The sequence below is a fragment of the Passer montanus genome, unplaced genomic scaffold (genome assembly GCF_014805655.1).
Source record: "Passer montanus isolate IOZ18808 unplaced genomic scaffold, ASM1480565v1 scaffold190, whole genome shotgun sequence".
NCBI lineage: Eukaryota > Metazoa > Chordata > Aves > Passeriformes > Passeridae > Passer > Passer montanus.
The window spans coordinates 84017-105803 of NW_024366481.1; the positions used below are offsets into that span (position 1 = coordinate 84017).

The following is a 21787-nucleotide window of genomic DNA, read 5'->3' on the forward strand; positions in this document are numbered from 1 at the left end:
GTATTCCAAATATACATGTAAAGTTGTTTACACATCAGTTTATCAGTTGTTTCATGTATGAATAGCAGTGGTGGTCATGAATGCAGTTTATTAAGCTGAGATGGGAACTTCAGGCCTTTTTTCCTAATAACTTTCAGGCAGATATATTGTTGCAGGAAACTTGTGGTTTTTCGTTCTTTGCCTTTTGGTAATGACATCCAGGTTTTAGCAGGTGGAAAATTCCAGCAATTCTGAAGCTGTGTTCATTATTCCTTCAGAAGCTGTAACTTCAGTCTTGCCCTACCACTTCCTTTAAAAGATAATATAGAAATGCTGACATAGCCTTATCAGGATGATCTGTGCCTGATAAGGTAATAGCTTCTGTATTGTTCAATCATCAAATTGGTAATAATTGAGGAAATTGGAGAGCAAAAATAACCTCTTAAAGTATTTCTATGTGGAAAGGTCTGTGGAGATGTAATTGTTTAGATAATGACAAAGGTAATGAAATCTGTTTCTGAGTCTAAATTCATTAGACAGAAATTTCTTTTTTGTGGTTGTTGCTGCTTCTGGAAATTATTTCTTCAAGAAAACATACGAAGAACTGCTGTGGGTGTTTGTCCTCTTTCCTAGTCTACCTGCTACCTAGTTCCATCTGCTAGTGAACTTCTTGAACAGTTTTCTTCTCTTCTGTAAAGTCAAGACATGTATCAGGCCTTGGGTGGACTACAAAACTACATAAACTCTCCATCCAGCACTCCCTGTGGGTGACGACCACTTGTTTTTATTCATGTTTTTCAGACAGCAGTGAACATTGTCTTTTAGTCTGGTAGCCTTCTGAACTGCTCTCTGTAGTGGCGTGCTAACCTTGAGATGTTTTTTTTCCAAAGATTATAGTGTCATAGGGGGCTTCTGTGATACACACTCACTGTGGTTTCTGCATTCTTGGCTTTTCAGATGACTTTGGAATTACTGTGCATTACTTTTGTTCATCCAGATTAAGAAAGAAGCATTTTGATGCAGCCTGCCTCGTGATCCTTGGAGCCTCTTACCTTATAATTTCTTTACCCATCTAAAACTCTGTTAGAAGTTTATTCACAAGAGGTGTCATTCTGTGAGCTTTTCTGAAGACTTCTGACTGCAGACAAGCACAGTTCTGGGATTGCTGCCAGAATTGTTTTCCTGCAGTTACTCATAGAAAAGTCATAGCTGGAGAGCTGATGTGATTCTGCAGTTTAAGTAGTAGGGGGCTTGACTTGCTGTGAGAGTCAGAGCAAATGGAGCAGTGAGTCCAGGATGCTCTGGAGATTGGTGGCTGCACCAGGGACCTAAACTAAACTGCCTCCTTCCAAGAACAGAAGTGATCTGGAGTGACTTTAGTACATATTTTAGATCAGCAACTTCTTATTCCCTCTGAGTGCTCTGATTGTCAGTCCTTTTCGTAGATTAGTAATTTCAAAATTAATGTTTTAGATAGATTACTCTTTATCTACAGTATTGGTCTAGAAGTGACTCATGACACAACTGCATGGAACAGGTTTTCTTACAATGTTTGTTTATTTACTCTATTTGCCTCTAGGGAGCTTGACTGCATTTATAATTTTGACTTCGCTCTTCAAAGGTGTTTGTACGCCTAGACTGCAAGTTGCACTAGCAAAGATTAAATGTTTCCTGGGAAAATGATGGTACCTTTTTACTAGCTGAAGTTTTAAATAGTTTTAAGAAAATACATGGTTTCTCCTTAGTGTTATCTAGTGGAACAATCTTTGCAAGATTTCCTTTATAAATCAGTTTGCATTTGTGTAACCCCTTTAGATTGTAGGGAACCAGAACTGGGTTTGGACATGTCCCCATGGGCTGTAGTGAAATAGAAGCGTTACAATTGTCGTGAGCAGGGACATGTAAGGTGTGCTACCAGTGCCACAGCCTCCTGCAGCCCCACTATAGCAGATTAATTCTTCTGGAGCCAGGGCAACAGACCTGTGTTGTGGAATCCCATGGCAAAATCACCCTGCACTGCTTCTCCTGGTACTCATTTCAAAATTAGCACACCTCTGCAGAGTCCCTCAATCTGAGGCTATGTCTGATCTGTTCCAAGAGAACAGATACAGACATAGCTGAATTGTATCTGTCACTCCCCATGTAAAAATTTGAATGTGCTCTCATCCTTATTTTTCTTTGCAACATCCTTGTGAGATTGTATTTGTGTTGTTTTAATTTTTAAAAACAAGGAACTGAGCCGTGGAGATTATTTCTCTAATTGATGGATTCAAATCTAAGAGCAAAACTCTGAGCAAAAATTGAACTGCAAACAATAATAGCTTATGTTTGACCTGTGTGATTAATTCTTCTGTAATAAAGTTATTTCTTGTCATAAGTGGAGAGTTGGTTGCTTTTTGTTACTTTTGTTGGGGTTTTGTTTTTAACTACATGGTCATGTTGTTATTATTATTATCATAATTATTATTGTCATTATTATCATCATTCTTATCATCATTACTATTACTTTTGTTACTATGGTCATTATTATCCAATTTATTGTAAACAACTCTGACAAGAATTCTGTTTCTGCAGCTCTGGAATTTCTGCATGGAGGAGACTTACAGACCTCCACCCAATATACAACTTCTTTCTGTAGAATAAAATGGGCCTTGATTCTGATAATAAATTACTTCATTGAACCACTTCATGCAAGAACTTTGAGTATTTCCATGTATCATGTTTTCACAGAAACCTTCTGAATGATGCCCTGATACTAGTAATGAAATAATAATAATACTATTAAATACTATTATGTCTATTAAATGCTATTATATCTGCTATTAATTCACATAATAGTAATATTACACATTTTCTTTGCCTTCCTTCTACTGAAAGATTTTGTTCAACACAGAAATAAGCTATATGCTTTTAAGCTTCTTAACACAGAAACACATTCATGCTATTTGTGGTATAAATTGGTATGGTAGTGCTGTGCAATCCAGTTCAAAAACTGTTTTAAGAAAAGGATGGCAGGAAAGAAGCAGTGAAATGGGAGAGCAGCAAAGTAATGGTAATTTAAAAAAAAAATTTTCTAATCAGAGAGAATGGGGCATCCAGAAGATTTGATGGCATAGAGCAGCTGTTGCTTCAGATCTGGCTGAATTGGTTTGCCCACATTCTATTTAGAATGTGACTATTTGTCATTAGATATGACAGATGATAAATATGCATTAGTCATCATTCAGATGCTGGAGAAATTGTTTCAAGATTTTGTTTCGTTCAGTAGCTGGCTTATTTGTTTTAAATGCTTGTGCATTAAAGCATATCCAGATTAGACAGGGCTAGTATTCCTTTTCTTCTCAACTAAGTTGTTGTTTTTTTTGTTTTCTCTATTCCCACTTTTCCAATCTTCCCCCACCCCCATTTTCTCTCTAAAAATATCTTTAGGAATGACTTGCTGATGGTGTGCCGCCAGCTGAATATGGAGGCGTCTGTTGCAGAGATCATGCACCAGCTGGGAGCAGATGAAAATGGAAAAATTTCCTTCCAGGATTTTAGTCAGTGCCGCATGGAACTGGTACAGGAAATCAGGAAGGAGGAAGTGGAGCTTTCTGTGAAATCGGATGACTCTTGTAAAAAGAAAAAGTTAAGGGATAGAGTAGCTTCCTGGCCAACTAGCAGCAATAACAGTTTAGGTAGGTATGACTTTTAAATATCCTGTGGGTGTGATTTAACAAATGGTAAACTGTGGGGTGTTTGTTACTGATTTCACTGGCATTAGGGTTGCCCCTACAGGGCTTTGTGAATCTGCCTTCGCATAATTTCATCATATACTAAAGTGCTGTTGTAATGGGTGCAGACTTGTCATCAGAATGTAGACTAGAATGTGTGTGGAGCATCATCTTCTAAGAATGCAAATTGCACAAGAGAACAAATTTCCTTGGAAGGATAAGGGCTGGTAACTGAAGATCCAGGGAGTTCTCTGTTCTCTGTAAAGCCCAGGCAGGTATGTAGGTAAAACTGAAAAAGGAGGCAAGACTTAATCTTGGTTCCAGTCATAATACAATGTAGAAACTAATGTTTCTTGGATGCTTTAAAAGTCGTTCCACTTAGTGGGAGATTTGATTGCTGGAAGAGACCTATGATTTAGAGAATACAAAAATACTTCTCATTCTGGTTGAAAACCAAACAAAATCAAAAACCAGAACCAACCAAACCAAAAGAAACCAACAACAAAACCAAACCACAAACCCCTCCAAAAATCTCAAACCAATGAACAATAAAAGAAAAAGTGCTCTTCTATCCATAGGAAAATGGGATGTAGGAAGGTGTCAGTGAGCTGTGTCAGTGAGCCCAGTCCTTGATAGCACTGTGACCAGTCAGCATTAGGTCAGAAATGTTAACACCTGCAGAATGCTTCCTTTCACCCTGTGAAAAATGGAAGAGACTAAAGGACACAGATTCTGGGGTCAAAAATGGCAAAGTGGTGTTTTGTGGAAAAAGCTGAGGATGCTGTCCATTCCCCAGCTGTCTACAACAGGTGCATGCTGGCTGGTGACCATGGAACTGACCTGCATCCATTCTTCACAAAAATAGCATCAGCCTCTGATGGTGTTTAGTTGGAGCTATGTGTCCTCAGCCTTTTCTTTGGGCTGTATGAGCCTACATGTTTTAAAACACTTTTTAAACTGAAAGTCTTCCATTAGTCTTCACAATATTTTTTCTTTGAAGTGTCTTAAATTAATTTGATAATTTTTTTTATTGTTGGATGTGTTTCATACGTGTTCTGGAGAGTTGTCTTATTCCAGCTTCTCATGTTATGTCAGGATTATGTCAAGGTCATGTTATTGACTTGTTGCCAGGTATAATGTTTAACATCAGATTTATTTGTTTATTTGAAGGTAGTTGATGGTACATGGGATTTCTGTTTTAGCAGCGTGAATGCAAAGCATACTGGAAACACAGTACAGACAGAAGTCACACATAACAGAGGAGAGCAATTGCAGGGCAAAGCTCAATCACAATACCAGTGAGGCTGAGCTGTGTATACAAGTACTCCACACTGGCTTGGCTAACTTGGGGAGATGTTCACACTCGTACTGAATTCAGGAAGAAATACAGCCCTAGTTGATTTTCTCAGCTGTTTATCGTTTATCTAAAGCAAAACCCACCCTCAGGTCCTCTTGGTGTGGAGATCAAGCCAGCTTTTATGCAACAGCTGTCCTCAGTCCCAGCCCACATACTTCCTTGAGCTTTATGGGCACAACTCCCTCGCCCATCTCTGATCCTGCTCCCATAGTAGGGCCTTACTGATCAGTTAGACCTGTCTTTATCTTGTCACTAGTCAGCTTCATAGAAAGTAAAACTGGACATATGTTAATTTGGCTATTATAATTATTTATTTATTAGCTTTGTAGGTATGGGATTAGCATGTTCTGTTTTATAGTCACTTTGCACATGTTTTTGGCTAGTCATCTCAGAAATTCAAATTTTTCTTGTTTACTTTGTACCCTTGGTGATCTCCTTATCTTTTTGCTTTTTAGATGGACTGTACTACTCTGTTATTGCCCTATCATCTCATGCTCCTTGGCTTTTCATTTTGGCTTCTCAGCACAGCAGATCTGTTTCATAGTTCTGATTATTTTCCATCTCATATTTTATAGCTTCATTGTCATATTGAGGTAGTTAATTGTTGGCATTGTTGGCATTTCTTCTGTTTATGCGTCTTTCATATATATTCTTGAATTGCAAAACTCTGTAGTTTCTATGCCCATTTCTCCCATCAATTTCTGTATTGAAATTTTTGTAAGCCTTGTGCTCAATTAATTTCCAGCCTGTGAATCTCTTTCTGGAGCTGTAAGACAGTATTTCAAAGCCAAGATTGTGCCTTTTTTTTGCTTTAAGGATATTGTGTTTTCCCTTGCTCATACAATTATCTTCCATTGCCTGCTTTTTCGGTGCTGACACAGTTGTATTTTTCTGCAAAACAGAGTTGTTGTTCTGCCCTGAGACGGCTATACAAAGTTTCCCTGTTTGCTGACCAGATTTCTGGTGTTTAAAATCTTCTTTCTTAGACAAACCAGCCAAGTAATTATGATTTGTAATAATCAGAGGTGAAAGACAGCTCCTAAACTTGGTAAGAGAAAGGCTAACATAATAGTCTCAAAATTTATGTCACAAAGAATCTTACTAATTGCTGCCAAAAAGTATTCATAGATGAACGTCCAAATTTATTAGTGTATAGAATTCAAGCCCAACTACTTTCCCCCCCACTATTCCCGAGTTGCTGTTAGTTTTATAAGAATAATTTAATGCATTTTTAAAGCTGGTGAGTGAACCCATTTTTCTTTTCCTCTGTTTTCCCCAAAAGTTAAGATCAGAACATGTTTGAATTCCCTGCCTTGATATATTTTGCTCTGCTGATCAAGTGTGACTATCTTACTGCACTGTACTTCTAGAGCTATGGGGAATTATGGGATTTGTCCTTGTCCTGCCTTGACTCTTGCAAGAATTCTTAGAGAACATATGGAGATGCCCCCCCCCCCCCCCAGAAAAAAAGGATAGGAGGAAATACTAAAGATGAGCATTTAGGATGCAACTGTTTTTTATTTGGTTGTAAATGAAGACCACTGTGGCAACACTGTTAAAAGTGTTCTACAGAGCTTTCTTTTCAAAGAGTCAAGGAAACAGCACTGCAATACATTTCTATGATACAAACCCAGTCTGTGGTGTGAACATAATGACAGCTGAGAAATTACACTTGCAGTCAAGCTTGAACTATGATCTTCGCCTTTCTGTGCCTTTCTGATGTTTCTGTGCCTTTCATGTCTTTGAGGGTTCATTTGTATACTCATTAGTGATCAAAGAATTGATTATGTTATTATAGAGTCTTCGCTGTTGCTTTCTAAGCATTGCTTGAGACAAGAGACATCATGTACAAATTCAAACATGAGCTTGGTGGATGCTCTTTTTTTGTGTTACTGGGTTTTTTTCTCGTGAAAACACTTTAATTAAACTTTATTTTCAAAGATAGTTTACAGGCCTTTTTTTCAAGACTAATTTCTACATAGGGTGTGAGCTACTGATGATATTTAAAGCTGATATATATTGATATGGAGCACATAAATGGGAGAATTTCAAAACTCATTCGACTGGTATTGAGTAGCAGATATCCTGATGATCTGAAACAAAGGACCCAGCCTCTGACATGAATGTTTTTACACTGCAAGTTTGTGTGTAATTGTGCAGAGATTACCAGTCAGGCAGCATTTTGTGCTGCCTTTTCTTGGAACTGTTCCAAATTCCTAAAAAAAGAAACAAAACCTTTGCTGCCTATAAGTTTTGCTTTTCATTATGAAGGAAAATTACTTGGAAAAAAAGTTGCAAGAAGTTATTGCGTCTAATCTACTATTGAACTTTGTTTTATCCATCTGTTTTATCATTGATAAGGTTATTCAAATAATTTGGCCCAACTTTGCCCACAAATGTTCACGCCTGTGTTTCCAGGTGGGATGCAAAAGTAAGGAAATTGGTTGACTCTTAATCAAGGTACAGGACTCAGGTTTATTAATATTCACTCATGTATGTCCTCTGTAAGCCAAACCTGCATTCATATTTACCATCCTGATGAGTAAATGAGTGTATAGATTTAAAAGTTTCATGTTTTATTCAAGTGCACAAAAAAGGAAGTTTTATACGTTACTAAAATTAGGTTTTTTGATGTTTATTGATCAGCAATTTAAAGCTGTTACAATGTGTTGTTATTCTTATCCTACACTATTAATGTCATGAGGAGCTTTAGCAATAATTTGCAAGTAATACCCAGTTATTTTTCTATAAGTGAAATGGAATTTAAACTGTTAAAATTCTTGCATTTTAAAATACAATTTTAAGAAATTAATAAAATAACTTCTGAAAGTGTTGCTGGAGTCTTGTAGTCGCCAAATGTGACCTGAATCTTTATTATGTCGTTTCAGTAGGAAATGCAGGAAGAATGTCAGTTACTGATCAAATCTGTGGATTGATCTGTCCAGCTGTGGAGAATGAGGGCTATGATGAGTACAGTAAATCTGTATGAATAATGTAGTGAGTGATGGAGGGAGGTTGCTTAGCACATAAAAACTTTAAGGCTGCAGGTCTACATCTCTGATATTTAAAGCAGGGAGTTGCCTGAACAGTTGTGGCTTCTGTTAGCCTTTTCAGTGTTGTGTAGCTTTATATGTCCTTTATAAAAGCTAGCATTAGAATTATTTATATTATGCATTGTATAGATTTGTCTAGCTCTTTACAAGGAGCAAATTGCCATTTTTCCCCTTGATAAAAAATAGCCTCTTTCTAGCACTCATTAACTTGGCAATGAACAAGAAATGGCACTATTTATTAGTAAATTCTTGGTTTCCTGTAACTGCATGTATTTATTGATCTGATTTCATATTCTAGATAAACAGTCACGAATATAAGAGTCTTTTACCAATATTTGGCTGTAGGTTAGTACTTAGTAATTAATTCATAGCCAATTACCCTTTATTTACTGAAAATAAGTCCCCTGCAAACTTGCTATGATAATTTATTTGCATAGTGGATCAAGCATGAGAAATAATCAAAGGAATGGTAGGAATTCAGCCTTAAATTAAGCTTATAAATAGGGTAAATAGGAGAGGCGGACCAGTGGGGCTGAAAAATCATTATTTTTTGCTTTACATTAATTCCATGTTTGATCTTGCTGCAAATAAATTTCTCTTGAGAAACTGATGCAGTGATTACATTTATTTATGCTGTATTTAATTAAAAACTACAGAGCTCTTATGAACTCAAAGGCATGCTGCAGATTTTCTTGACATTTATGAGCAAAGTTTCACCCTTAGATATGTTTAACTAGAAAAGCTTTGAGTTTCTGCTAGGCCAAATTTAATTACATACAAACTCCTGTTAAGTGGTTTAGTTTATTACGTTTAAATAATCTTTTGATGCCACTGTCTGTGAAAAGCTCTTGGGATCTCCTCTGGTCAAGATGACCCTGAGATGTATTAAAAGTCTCTTTTCCCCAACCCAGCTGTCGAAGAAGGAGTCAGAAGTCTTCGGCTTGTGTTCTCAAGGCTGTTTGTTATTTCTTATCTAAAACATTTTCTTTCTAGCCTGCCAAGGTCTGTTCTGCAGGTCAGTCCGAGGCACACTGCCCTCCCGGCATTGTCTTTTATACCAAAAACTACGTATAACTCAATATTTACAGTTATGTTCCAATACCTATCACCTATGTTAGACAGTGACTTTCTACTTTACATCAATCCTAGAGTCCTACCATCACCAAGAAGATGGAGGTTAGGAAGAAGAAGGAAGAAGAACAGGACAACGCCCAAATTCCTCCATCTTGCCTCCTAGACCAATATAGTAAAAATCTTCAAAATTTCTCTTTTGACCCTATAACTACTACTATTATGCTGTCTAAACTTTTGTGACCTTTAATTTATCATATAAAGGTGGTAATTTGTTCCATGGGTTGAACTCAAAGCCACTGGAGTCTTTGGCTGCATGCCAGGGTCTCTGGCCCCCCCTGCCAGGGTTTCAGAGCCCCCTGGCAGGGGCTCAGATCATCTAGGACTGTTAGAGAGATGTCCTGGGCTCTGACACACAGCAGCAGAATATAGGTAGCTTTTTTCTTTAATAAACAGAGAATTTAAGTTCGTGAGCATCCTTACAAGTGAACCTGAATTTCTGGAGGTTTGTAATTGACAAGTGATCAATTTTACTAAAATCATACTATATGGTATGCATTAAACACCAGTGAATCTGTACAGGATAGAGGTAATTCCTGCAGGAATCTCTGGTGTCTGATAGAAAAACAAACTTGGTTGAAGCTTTCTTCTGGTTTGAATATTTGTAAAATGTAAGAACAGGTAATCTGTGTTAGATCAGACTTTACTGTTAAATGGTAATTCTGTCCCTTAACGTGGTGAGAAGAAAATATTAGAGAAGATAGTATGGTCTGAGTGATCATATAAGAGTGCTTGCATATTAAATTTCAGCTCAGGGTCTTCAAATTAGAGATAGTTGCACTTGTTCACACACACACATGGCTTCCCTCGCTCTAACCCTGTCTTGCAGGTCTGAGTCTCTGAACATGTGCAAGTTTTTAGTGTTCACCATGGCCTGCCGCCAGGAGTAGCACATCTTGCCTTTCCATTGTATGAGGAACAAACTCTTCTTGCTTTTCCTGAAGTTTCCTTCCTTCCATGTGTTTGCAGGGGTTTTTCCTCTCTTCCCACCTCCCCCCCGCCCAGTGTATCTATTCAAGGTTGAGCATTGCATTGTGCTGTGTTACCTTCCTCAGCAGAGGCACTAACAATGTCAGTCACCTCTGTGCCTTCCATAAAATTTATAGCAATTCAGTGTATTTGACACTTTGACACCAAATGCTCTTGAAATTACTAAACACCTTAACATTTTGAGAAGAAAGGGAAAGGACAGACAGCTGAGTGGGTAGAATTGGGGCGAACAGAAAGCTGCCGTTCCTGAGAGCTGCTGCTACTACCCAGAGTTGATAGAAGGGCTTGCCCAGACTAGCTCTGCAGAGCACCACAGGTCAGGCTTGTTTCAGGACACTGCCGTCTGTGCCTCCTGGTCAGCTGCAGTGGTAACACATGGAGCTCTGCTTTGTATTTGCCATATGGTTTGGAACTGGATTACAACATCACTTCCTCAGTTTTGTCCCAGTTTATGCTTTCCATGCAAACTGTGATCAGCTTGAGAAACTGAAAGGCTGCTGGGGTTTCATAGAAGGCATGCTTCATTTGGCACAAGATGAGTATTGTCACACATCCTACACTTCAGCTTTTGTAAATCAAGGACTGCCTCTCAGCATATTGCTGCTTTATCTCTCCTGACTTCTGTGATGTTCTCTTCACCTGCCTGCTCCTAATGTGTCTCCGGCATACTAAGGTTGATGAAACAGAAACAAAATGAAACTGACAGGCAACAAACTCCGGATTTGTTTGCTTGGGTACATGTGTATTCAAGTCAGATCTAAAGTGAGGTTGTCTTGAGTGGATGGTAATCAGGGAGGAAGCTGCTTATTCACCTATAAATTTCCATGTAAGGAAAGCCAACATTTTTTAGAAGTGCAGTGCATACAGTACAAATACTGTACCTGGAAGGTATGTTGGGACTTCCTCTAGCTTCTGTATGACTTCAGGTTTTATGTACTCTTTTTCCTATATACTGTATACTCCCCTCTGTATTAGAGGTTGTTACTTTTCAGGGGAAGATAGGATTGTTTTCTGCCTTAATAGAAACTTCAAATTAAATTCTAGATTGGGTAGGCTTTCTGAGTACAATGCAGTTCTTAGCCAGCAGTATTCTGGCAAAATTTAGTTAAGGTGCTTAAACTGTACTGGATATTAGGAAATCTTGGTTTCTAGACTGTTGAAAAGTCATCCACATCCTCTGTTTATACCTGAATAGAGCAAATGATTATCTGCTCTCAAGGATAGTCTTAAATTATTTCAGAGTCAAGGACAGGTGTATAAAGGTGTTACAGATAGTGTGCTTTTGTTTTCTATGTAACTATTTCCTATATGGCCAATGCCAGTCAGATGGAAAGTACTGAAACCATGATAGTTACATAGATGCATTTCTCCAGTAACTGAAATAAATTTGAAGAAGGTAAATTGATAGAAATTCCACAAACATTTGTTAATATATATGGTTTGGACTAGTGATTTAACAAACCCAGCTTCTTCACCCAAAAGCTGTGTTGAGTGACTGGGAAATTGTAATGAGAGGAACTTAGTCTTTAACTAGATATGTCTCTGTGTGTTTTACTTTCTCAAGGCTTTATGAATTATCTTGCTTACTTTACAGTTTTGCTCTTGGCAAGTATTCACTTATCTATCCTAATTTTCATGTAGCCATTTGATTTATTTTTCTTAAGATTTGATATAGTTTTTGTAAGTGATAAAAATCTGCTTAGAAAAATATGTCATGGAATGTAAAAAATTAAAATCCAAAAGCCTAAAGAAAAGAGATCGTATTATTCTGGTAAGTAAGAGTGCTGGTTATGTTGCAGACTGTTCCAATTTCTTTAATGTGCATTTAAGTGTTTCTGAAATTTATGCTATAATGGTACCCTGTAGGGAGTTGGGCAGGCAGCATAAAATTGGAGAATTCCCGAATTTTGAGTGTACCAGTGTTGGGGGTACTTCACTGAACCTGAAATGCAGCTGAGGTTTTGTGATGATTTTGCAAAATATACCAGTAGAAAGTGCAAATTTGTGAACTTGTAGTTCAGGAACAAAAGAAAGATGATGTGTGAGCTGACAGCAGTCTTTTAGAGCAGAAATTATCAGTGTGGTTCAATTTTCCTCTGAGACCTAATTTCTTAAAAGAGATTTCTCCCATGAGTGAGTTGGGTTAATCAGTGTGGGGGTAGCTGTGGTTTCCTTCCCTTAATGCTTGTTATCCTCACTCCCAAGACTAATGAGAGAAGGACTAACATAACACAGCCTAAGACTTTATGCAGTGTGCAGTGTTCATCAAACCAGAAAAAAAGTATGGTGAGAGGAAAAAAATTTAGACAGTGATCCCACAGACCCTTGCCCTAAGATTCCCAGTTTCTCATAACTGCTTTGCCCACATTAGTTATTTCCTTCTTGGTCACTGGACAAGTTGCAAAAAATTCTGATGTGAAGTGTCTCTAGGACTGAATACTGAGTTGAGAATACATTCCTTCCCCCCCTGAATTCTCCTAGAACTTGTAATAGATGTACAGATAACTTTCTGTGTTTAATAAACACTCTCACCTAGCTGTGTATGAGGATCAGTTATTATCATCACTCTGCTGCTGTGCCATTCATAGGTGTCATTCATATTGTTTAATCATCTGGTGCAAAAAAAAAAGTTTTAAAGGGTGATTCCTGTTAAATGGAAAAGAGTTACATTAGCTGTCAGGCTACAGCTGAAGCCAGAACCTTTGGTCTTTGATCCCTGTATAGAAATGTTTTGTAGAAAACAGTGGAAATAATTGTGATAAGCTCCAAATACAATTATTATTTTCATTTTCCTAGTCAGGTTGGATTAGTATAAAGTTGATTCCCTCTATGAGAACATAGCTTCTTTTCAGTCATTTTGATTTACTGTACTTGGTATGTTGCTTGAGCAATTCGAGCTTATGCAGTTCCTAAATTTTCTTTAAAGTCCATTTGGGCTTTGTTATATTTGCATCAGCTTGGGAGACTTGAATTGTCTGAATGTCCAAAGATTTGCTCTCGTTCTTCTTGGCTTCCTGAACAGCTTGCATTTTTTATAGCTAGACCTACTTCTTGAGGCCCTGACCTGACTACCAAGTGCAAAATGACCGTTCTTTATTAATTTTGTACATTTCCCCCTTTTCCCAGTGCACTTAGCTCCAAAACTATTATTACTGAAGTTGGCAAGGAGCTCTGAAATGGCTAGTGCTTTTCACTAATCTCCCTGTTGCCTTCACTGAATAATAATAATTCAGTTTTCCAACTCTGTGTTAGGTTATCACAACTTAACTGTTGAATGAAAGAAGAGCAAAAAAAAAACCCACTGAAAAATAGCCATTCCTTTGGTAATATAATGCATAAAAGTTGAAGTAGCTAAATGTCATGGCTACCTCATGGAAAACAGTGATCAGACCCCTCACTGTGTGAGGTCGATCTATGTGATCAAGGAGCTGGTTGACAGATTACGTTGTCAGCTGTCTTCATGTTCGCCATTCACAAGTCAGACTCATTTCAGAGCTTGATGCAGGGCTAATTTAACAGTGCTCTGCTTTTCCTGATACCCCAGGTCTTCTCAGAAACAAATACATCTTCAGTGTCCTACCATCCTGATGGTTTATCTTTTCTATTCTGTGAGCAGTGAAGAAATCACATAATGCTTGGTTCACCAGCATAGCCTGGTAAAATTAGCCTTTACCAAACCAAAAATGCTGGCTTGTATTTTTGTCAGGCATGTGTTTCTTTGTTGCAGAATACAAGCCTCCTGGGCGGAACGTTAACTGCTGGAAAGTAAGATGAAATGCCATTTTCTTTCAGATCAGAGTGGCAGGGTGGCACCAGTAGCAGAACACAGACCAGAGAGCTTTGCAGGTCGTAAAGGAACATTTAGATAGCAAGAATTCTCAGTGCAGGTGGACAGGGTACACTATTCAGAGTGTTTTGTGAGCCAGCTTGACTGTTTTAAACTGCTTTGGTGCAATTCACAAACTGAAATTTTATGTAATTATGGAATCTTTCATGTGCCATCAAACTAAACTGCCTTTGTTATTCTTTAATACTCTATGTATTCATTCACTCCAGAAAATGTTTTTTTAACTTTCTTACTCTGGAATTAAAGTGTTACTTACGTAATTTGAAAACAATTATGTGCTCTTTTATTACTTGTTTAAAGAAATGTTGTGCAATGAATTTATTTATTTATGTTTTCTTTCTGTCTAACCTTTGTACTAACACCAACTTCCCAGCATGCTTATCACCTGGGAATTTTCATGATAATTTTGTTTCACTTAATGCAGAAATTTTATGCTTCTTGTTATTCTTAGTGTAGCTGAACAGGGGAAAGCTACCACGGGATCTATGTTGTTCTGCAATGAATAATCTTGAACACAGATTTATTAACTATAGGTTTCTAGTTACTAGGTCAGTTATCAGCCATCACACCTGATGTTTCCTTATTTTTTATTAGTATTGTAAGAGGGGGAATTGTATGTTAATTACAGCAAGATACAAGAGTTGTCTGTTAATTCCTGTTTGAATTTTCAACAGTTACAAGTGAAATCTCAGTTTTGACTTGATTTCCCTGCAAAGCTGAGATTTGAGAGTGCATGATCCAGGACTGTATTTTAACAGCCAGAGTTCTGGAATCTGTTGGGAAAACAGTGGGCAAATTTAGGGATTAGGATTAAGCCCAAAATAAAATACTGGAAATGCCTTCCAGTCATCTCCCCTTCCATTTTCAGTGTGTATGTTTTAAATTAGGAGTATTGACATGAACTTTTAAGAAAACTTGGGTTAAAGATATAGTAACAAAATATAAATATAAAATATAAATATAAAAAAAAAAATATAAAATATAGTAATAAAACCCCAGTGTTTCCTGATCCATCTGTGACTGACAGGTGACTTCTGTGCCAGCTGAGTGTTCAGTCTGATAGCAGATGGTGCAATCTATGAAGGCCACTTGGGTCCTTCAACAGAACTGGTGTTTTTAATTGCATGAACGTAGCTCTTTTGCAGAACAGTGATTTTGAGTAATAGAAATGTAGTGCATATTCTCTGTAGGAACATGTGCCATATTTAGCTCTGTGGAAAGAGGTGTATCCATGTGATACAGCCAGTTCTCTTAATTCTGTGGCTCTGCTTGCCCAGAGAGGGTTGTTTCACTTACTCTTGGCAGGCTTGGGAAGTGGCAGAACCGATCCTTTGCTGCTCTTGGACACCTGAGACATTTCAGTGGCTTCATGTCTGTGAGCTGCTGATTTTTTTCCTCTGTGGTGTTCTGTAGCCACACGAGGGCAGAGACACCCAGTGTTGTGCACTGCACAGTGCCCTGCCTGCTGTATAAAATATTGCTGGTACCAGTATCTCAGTGCAGGTCTGTTGGAAAGCTTGCAACATGCAGCAGTAGTGCATGCTCTTGGTGTGAAAGTCATTGAATTAATCTTTAATTAATCTCACTCTACCAATGGTAAGGAATCATGGCAATTATATTGGTATAAAATGTAATTATTATGTGATTTTTTTCTACTTCAATGTTTCAAGACTAGAATATTTGCACTGCACAAAGACAGGGAAACCAACTCCAGGTTTCATAAGTCTGTTTTTCATGCATAACGGCTTTACATGGTCTTAGGTGTTGACCTGAAACAACAGATCAGTTGTTTCCTTGCAGCCCTTCTGGCTGGTTTTCCACTTGTACTTTTGCATCTCAAACTTTTCTTGGCAAGGGGGAGAAATTCTCCTAATAGTCCATTATGTAGTTTATTAGTTTTCCCTGGTAATGTACTGAGTAAGTAATAATCACTGATTAGTAAACACTTTCTTAGAATGCTGGTTAATACTTTAGAGAGAAAACGAGCTCAAAAAAGGAAAAGCTTTCAAAATAATAGGATGGCCTTACAGGTAACTACTTATGGTTTGATGATTGCATGTTTGATTTAGAGTTTTGATCTAGTCTGTAGCTCTGGATTCTATTCTGACTTTTCTGTTAACCAGAGTGTATGCTTGGACAAGTCACTTATTTGTTTTTAATCTTCATTATACTATAGATGAAATTTTACAGTACTGTCCGGGGTTATTAAATAACCTAGTGCCTACTCTGGATTTTTTTGCCATAGGAAATGGTTGAATCTAAAAGTTAACAAAATTTTAATAGGAGTGGGACATTTGTAAGGGAATCAGAAGCAGCCAGGGGTGAAATAGTTACTGACAAAATGAGACATTTTTCTTTTACTTGTTTCATGGTTTAACCCCAGCTCTGTGCAGAGGGAATTGGAAGGGATTATTCATAGAGAAACAGGAACCCTATAGCGTCATGACAGAGACACTTTCTCAAAGCATTCATGGTTTGTTACTTGCCACCAGATCATATCCTTGCATTGATTTGTAATGAAACGTCTTGTGATTGATTTGTCTGGAACTTGAATTGAAACAATCAATCCTGAGATAATAAAAAAGACAGTGGTAACACAAAAAGCTATAACTATACAGCTAAAAGATATACTTATTTGTTGGCATTCAGTGAACAAAAAGTTAATGTTTTCCTCTTTTGTTCTTTGATTTTGCTGCTTTTCAATCTGATATAAGTTACTGTTACTCATTTCTTAGTCTTTAGCTGTTCTAAACAACACTGGTTTTGCAGTGTACTAAATAACATATGCAAATGCTTTTAGTTTTCCTTCTGAATCTTGTAATTTAGTAATTCAAATATGCACTGGAAATTTTACTGCTTTTTTCCCTGATATTATCAGCACACACAAGATGGGCAGTAATGGCAGTAGAGGTTTTGGATTTTTTTCTTTCTGATATGATGGTCAGGGTTATTTCTACGTCAGCAGAGTGCCCTGGCAGCCAAAAGGGCTGTGTTCTGGGGTGTATCAGTATCATTAGCTACTCAAAGAAGGTAGTGGTCCTAATCTGCACTGTGTTGTTGCTGCCCCACCTTGACTACTGTGTGCATTTTTGGGTATTTTCTCAGTATGTGAAAGGCATCAAACTATGGGACTCTGTCCACAGGAGGGAGATCAAGATGGTGAAAGACCTCAAGAAGCAGCTGCGGTCACTGGGTTTGCTCAGTTTGGAGAAGAGAAGGCTGAGAGGTGACCCCAGAGGTGCTAATTGCCTCTCTCTGGTGAGCAGTGGCAGGACATGAGGAAGGGGAATTAAGCTGCATCACAGAAAGTTCAGACTGGATGTTAGGGAAAGTTTCCATTCTGGAATCATGGCTGGTCACTGGAACAGGCTCTCCAGGGAGGTGGTCACAGCACTAAGCCTGGCAGAATTCAAGGACCACCTGAATGGTACTCTTGGTCATGTGGTTTAGGTCCTGTGAGGACCAGAGAGTTAAACTCAGTGATCCTCATGGGTGCCTTCCAGCTTGGGAGATTCTGTATTTTCTTTATACACAGAACCAGACATTCCATACTAGAATGTTTTTCTTTTTCTGCATTTTAGGTGCCTTATCAGGAGCCAGAGAAAGCTGGGAATATGATTCCGGAGTGAGAGACCTTCAGAGTCCAGAGCTCCACGGTCATTTTATGCTACAAAAGGTTTTGGAGTGTGGTAGAAGCAATGTGACTCAACAGGCTGCTCTGCAAAGACTTCTAGCTCAGGCCTCAAATTTTAGCAACTCTGTTGGAGGAAGCTACTTAGAACTTGCCAACACTGTAAGTGCATTTTACATTTAAGTCTGTTTTTAAGTCTTGTAGGATGACTGGTGGTTCGGTTTGATTTGTTTTTGTTTTTGAAGAAGCATATTTATTCCACTCTTAGAACCCTTATTGGAGTAATTTTTACTTTATTTTTCAGAAAGCAAATGTGATTTTATCAATAATGTAGTGTATAGTGTTTCCAAAGCTTTATAACCAAATTGTGTCAAAAAAGGTAGGAATGAGTGGTCAAACTGAAGTTCCTAACTGATACAATTTAATAGAAGATTTGTTTATAAAAATGTCCTCCCAATTAATTTTAAGTATGTCAGATTGTTCAGAAGTGTTGTGCAGCAGAATTCTTCACATATTATTTCATTACTACCCACTAAATTATTTGGTACTTTCTTTAAGCCCTTGGTGTGCTTTTTTATTTCTACAAGTAAATACTAGTCTCCATTTTAAAAAGCCCACTAACTGTGTGTGCTGGTTTTGACTGGAGAAAGGCGAATTTTCTTCACAGTGACTAGTGTGGAACTGTGATTTGGGCAATACTTTTGAAGGAGTAAGACATTACTTTTTGCTTCTTCCCCATTTGTATTGAGACCATGTTTGTATTTTAATTTTAACCCTGGCATCTTATAAAAGACCACCTATTTTGTAGCATGTTTCTGGTTTATGTTGCACAGAAGCTTAGGTGGAGAAGTAAAAGATTCTAAAATGAAAGTGAAAAATTTCTAATTAAAAAAATTACTCTCCATTGGCATGCTTGATCTTGATGAAATAAACTCCTAGTTCATGATATCATAAGATAATTTAAGCTGTAAGGAAACCTCAGGAGGTAGTCTGCTCCAACATCCTACTCAAAATGGAAGTGATTGCTGACACCAGAGGAAAACCAACGTCTTCAAGCCACATTATTTAAAAATAAAGAGATGAAAAATATCTTGACAATGCTCGCAAAAGCTTTCTTGTTTTATCCAAGTTCCTAAACATGAGCTGATACAGGACCTGTTCCCACATGCAGAGTAAAAAAATGTAGATATTAAAAATTCCTTAAGAGGGAAAAGAATTTAAGAAAATTGATATTTTCTTAAAGGAATTATGTTCTCATTTTTCCTATGGAGGATAATAACAGATCAGCTGTGGTTCAATCATGAGCTCACCAAAAGCATATGGGAGCAGAAAACAAGCACACATGTATTATAAAGAGAATAATATGGAGGAATTGAGAGATTATAGGTCATTTAGCAGCTTTGTTTGTATGTTCCATTTCTTGTGGGGAAATAAGAGCAATTTGAATTGAGAGCAGAGAACATGTAGATTTGTAAAAGAATAATCAAGTCCATCCAATGTAATACCTCCTTTAAGAGGAGATGGAAGACAAACAGTACACACCGTGTTTCTCCAGTAAAACATCTGACCCTGCCTTGAGTGATGTTCTCATCATCAAGGCAAGAAACATAATTTAAGTGTAACTACTAAAGGTTGTACAATGATGATTTGGAAGTTTTGTGCTGTCACATATTTACAGAGATATGATACAAAGCTGCAGTGTGCAGTGTTATTCAAAAATGCACAGTGTGATGACTCCTGCATTGCTATGATACAGAGAGATCTAAAAAATAAAAATGCAGGAGGCTTATAAAAAATACAAATTCCCCGGTTTCATGGCTTTCTGAGTCAGGGGAAGACATCAGTAAAAAAAAATATATATTTTTTACCCCCAGGCTGGTTGAGCACTGGAAAGGCTTCCCTGAGCAGTGGTCACAGCACCAGCCTGACGGAGTTCAAGAAGTGTTTGGACAATGCTCTTAGGCATGTGGTATGACTCTTGGAGTGTTTTGTGCAGGGCCAGGAATTGAACTCAGTGATCCTGAGTGGGTCCCTGCCAACTCAAGATATTCTATGATTTAGTGATCTCTATATTCCTTCTATGCTTGCTGTCATGAAAAATGCCTGATCTTTGTTTTAATCTGTTACACTTCTGCTTTAGAATATTTCTTCTATGCTTTTCAAAACCACAGTAGAGTCATCAGTCTCTCATTTATATGTAGATGAATACAATAACATCTTCATTTGACTCCTGCTGAGCACTGGTGTCATGGGTCATATGTAAATTTTTTCTTTGCCTTTATTAAAATGGAGAGAGAAAGGAGCAAGAGAAAATTGAGAGAATTATTTACTTTGGGTTTCAGTATTTATTCATCTATCCACAAAATTTAATACTATGGGGCATGCTTACTGCAGTCTAAATTTAAGCTCTTCCAAGAGATAAACATAGCTTTCTCAGAGGTGAGATTTAATATAGGTTCTTCCTTCTCTGTCTCTTTCTCAGATCTTTTACTGAGCTGCATTTGCCACAATGACAAGCAAGCTATTCCCTAGCATTCATTCTCAGCTTTCCCATTCTTAAAAGTTGAATTCAGTTAATTAATCAAGTGTCAATTCTTGTTATTAATGTCCTAGTTTACTTCTGGCAGGCTTTTTTTAGCCTCATTTTGATTTTAAACTGTGCAGTTAAGCTGAAGACATCCCTTGTGGTGATAATGTACTCCTACAGCATAGATTATACCCCACAGTCAAGACAGAGGGTCTCCATGCTGTCCTTAACATTTAAGTTATTCATTTGCAAAAGTTAAATGAACATCAGTCCACTGTGCCTAGGAAAGAAAAAAATTTTATAAGGGTTTTTTTTTTAAATGCATGTTTACAATTTTGGGAACATATAGTTCTACAGCATTTTATCAAAACATAGTGCCTGCTCTGAAGTATTATTCTTCATCACAGGAGTGATGCAATTTTTTAAACAGTGCTATTTGGAATTTAGCCATTTATATTCATTGCATATATCTCTATCATTGTTCATTTCACATAATTTTGCTATAATTTGATTTATTAAGCTCAGATTCAGCTTTTGTTTTGCCTGAATAATTCATTCTGTAATCTTTATAGGGTGTTAATCTCTTTCAGCATTTTCCAGATTGACATTATTAAACTTAAATATTGAAAACTTGTTCCTCTTTATAACTCTTCCCCCTTGGTACCAAGATTTATGACTAAAATATTAACCTTTCACATGACTTGTCACCACTTACTGGTGATGTACCTGTTTGTGCCAGTAGGAGTCCTCATGTGTGTGTGTGTTTGGGAGTTGTAAATAATTTAAGTTTTCATGGACAGAAAAGAATGCAAGCATTTAGAAGGATTTTTGGTGCATGTGGATGTTTGAGAGTAGCCATGGGATGTCAGTGTGCACCCCACAGTGCCGCAAGGAGAGATGGAATTCAGATCCAGGAAATGCAGTATTGCTGTTCTATGAAAACATCACACAGGCAATATCTCAATATGATAGGCATATTTCACATTAAAATTTCACTGAAATTTAATAAGTAGAAGCAATAAGATTTGCTTTAATTCCTTTTTCATATTCTCCTTGCATGTAATTAGAATACACTTGATTTTTTATCAGTAGAATGTGTGCGTATAAATGGTAATGCATGTGTGTGTGCCTGATGCTGGTTTCTGTTGCCTAAAATGAAGTGGGAAGATGAATGTATTTACTGTCACAAGTAACTTCATTTACATGAATAAAAACCCATTGGCTCTGTTTCATTTGCCACAATGATAAGATCTCTATTATTTTAGTTGGAAATACATCTAGTCTGCTGAGAAAAGTCTTTAAAATGCGACCCCAAGTATGTTGATACGTATTGTTTTTTTAACTACCCATGTCTGATGAGATCCAGAGCACTTTGATTTTTCCACCCAAGGACACTCCTGCTATACTAGAACCTCTTTGAGTGCATCTTCCTTTCCAGAGCTTTTTTACTTTGAAAAGATTTGATGAAAATATGGTTGACTTACAGAGGGGAAGGGTACAGCTGTGTTTTTGAGAACAGAGTGCGGCAGAATTTCATTATGACCACGGTTTAGGAGGCT

At 37.5% G+C, this 21787-nt stretch overlaps 1 protein-coding gene across 1 annotated transcript in view; it reads left to right on the forward strand.

Annotated features, from left to right (window-relative positions):
* Positions 1-21787, forward strand: part of MCC (MCC regulator of WNT signaling pathway) — a 180540-nt gene that overhangs the window by 10945 nt on the left and 147808 nt on the right. Inside the window, exons 2-3 of the mRNA XM_039706390.1 lie at positions 3409-3656; positions 17652-17863. Of these exons, the coding sequence (XP_039562324.1) occupies positions 3409-3656; positions 17652-17863 (460 nt within the window). The remainder of the gene's footprint in view (positions 1-3408; positions 3657-17651; positions 17864-21787) is intronic.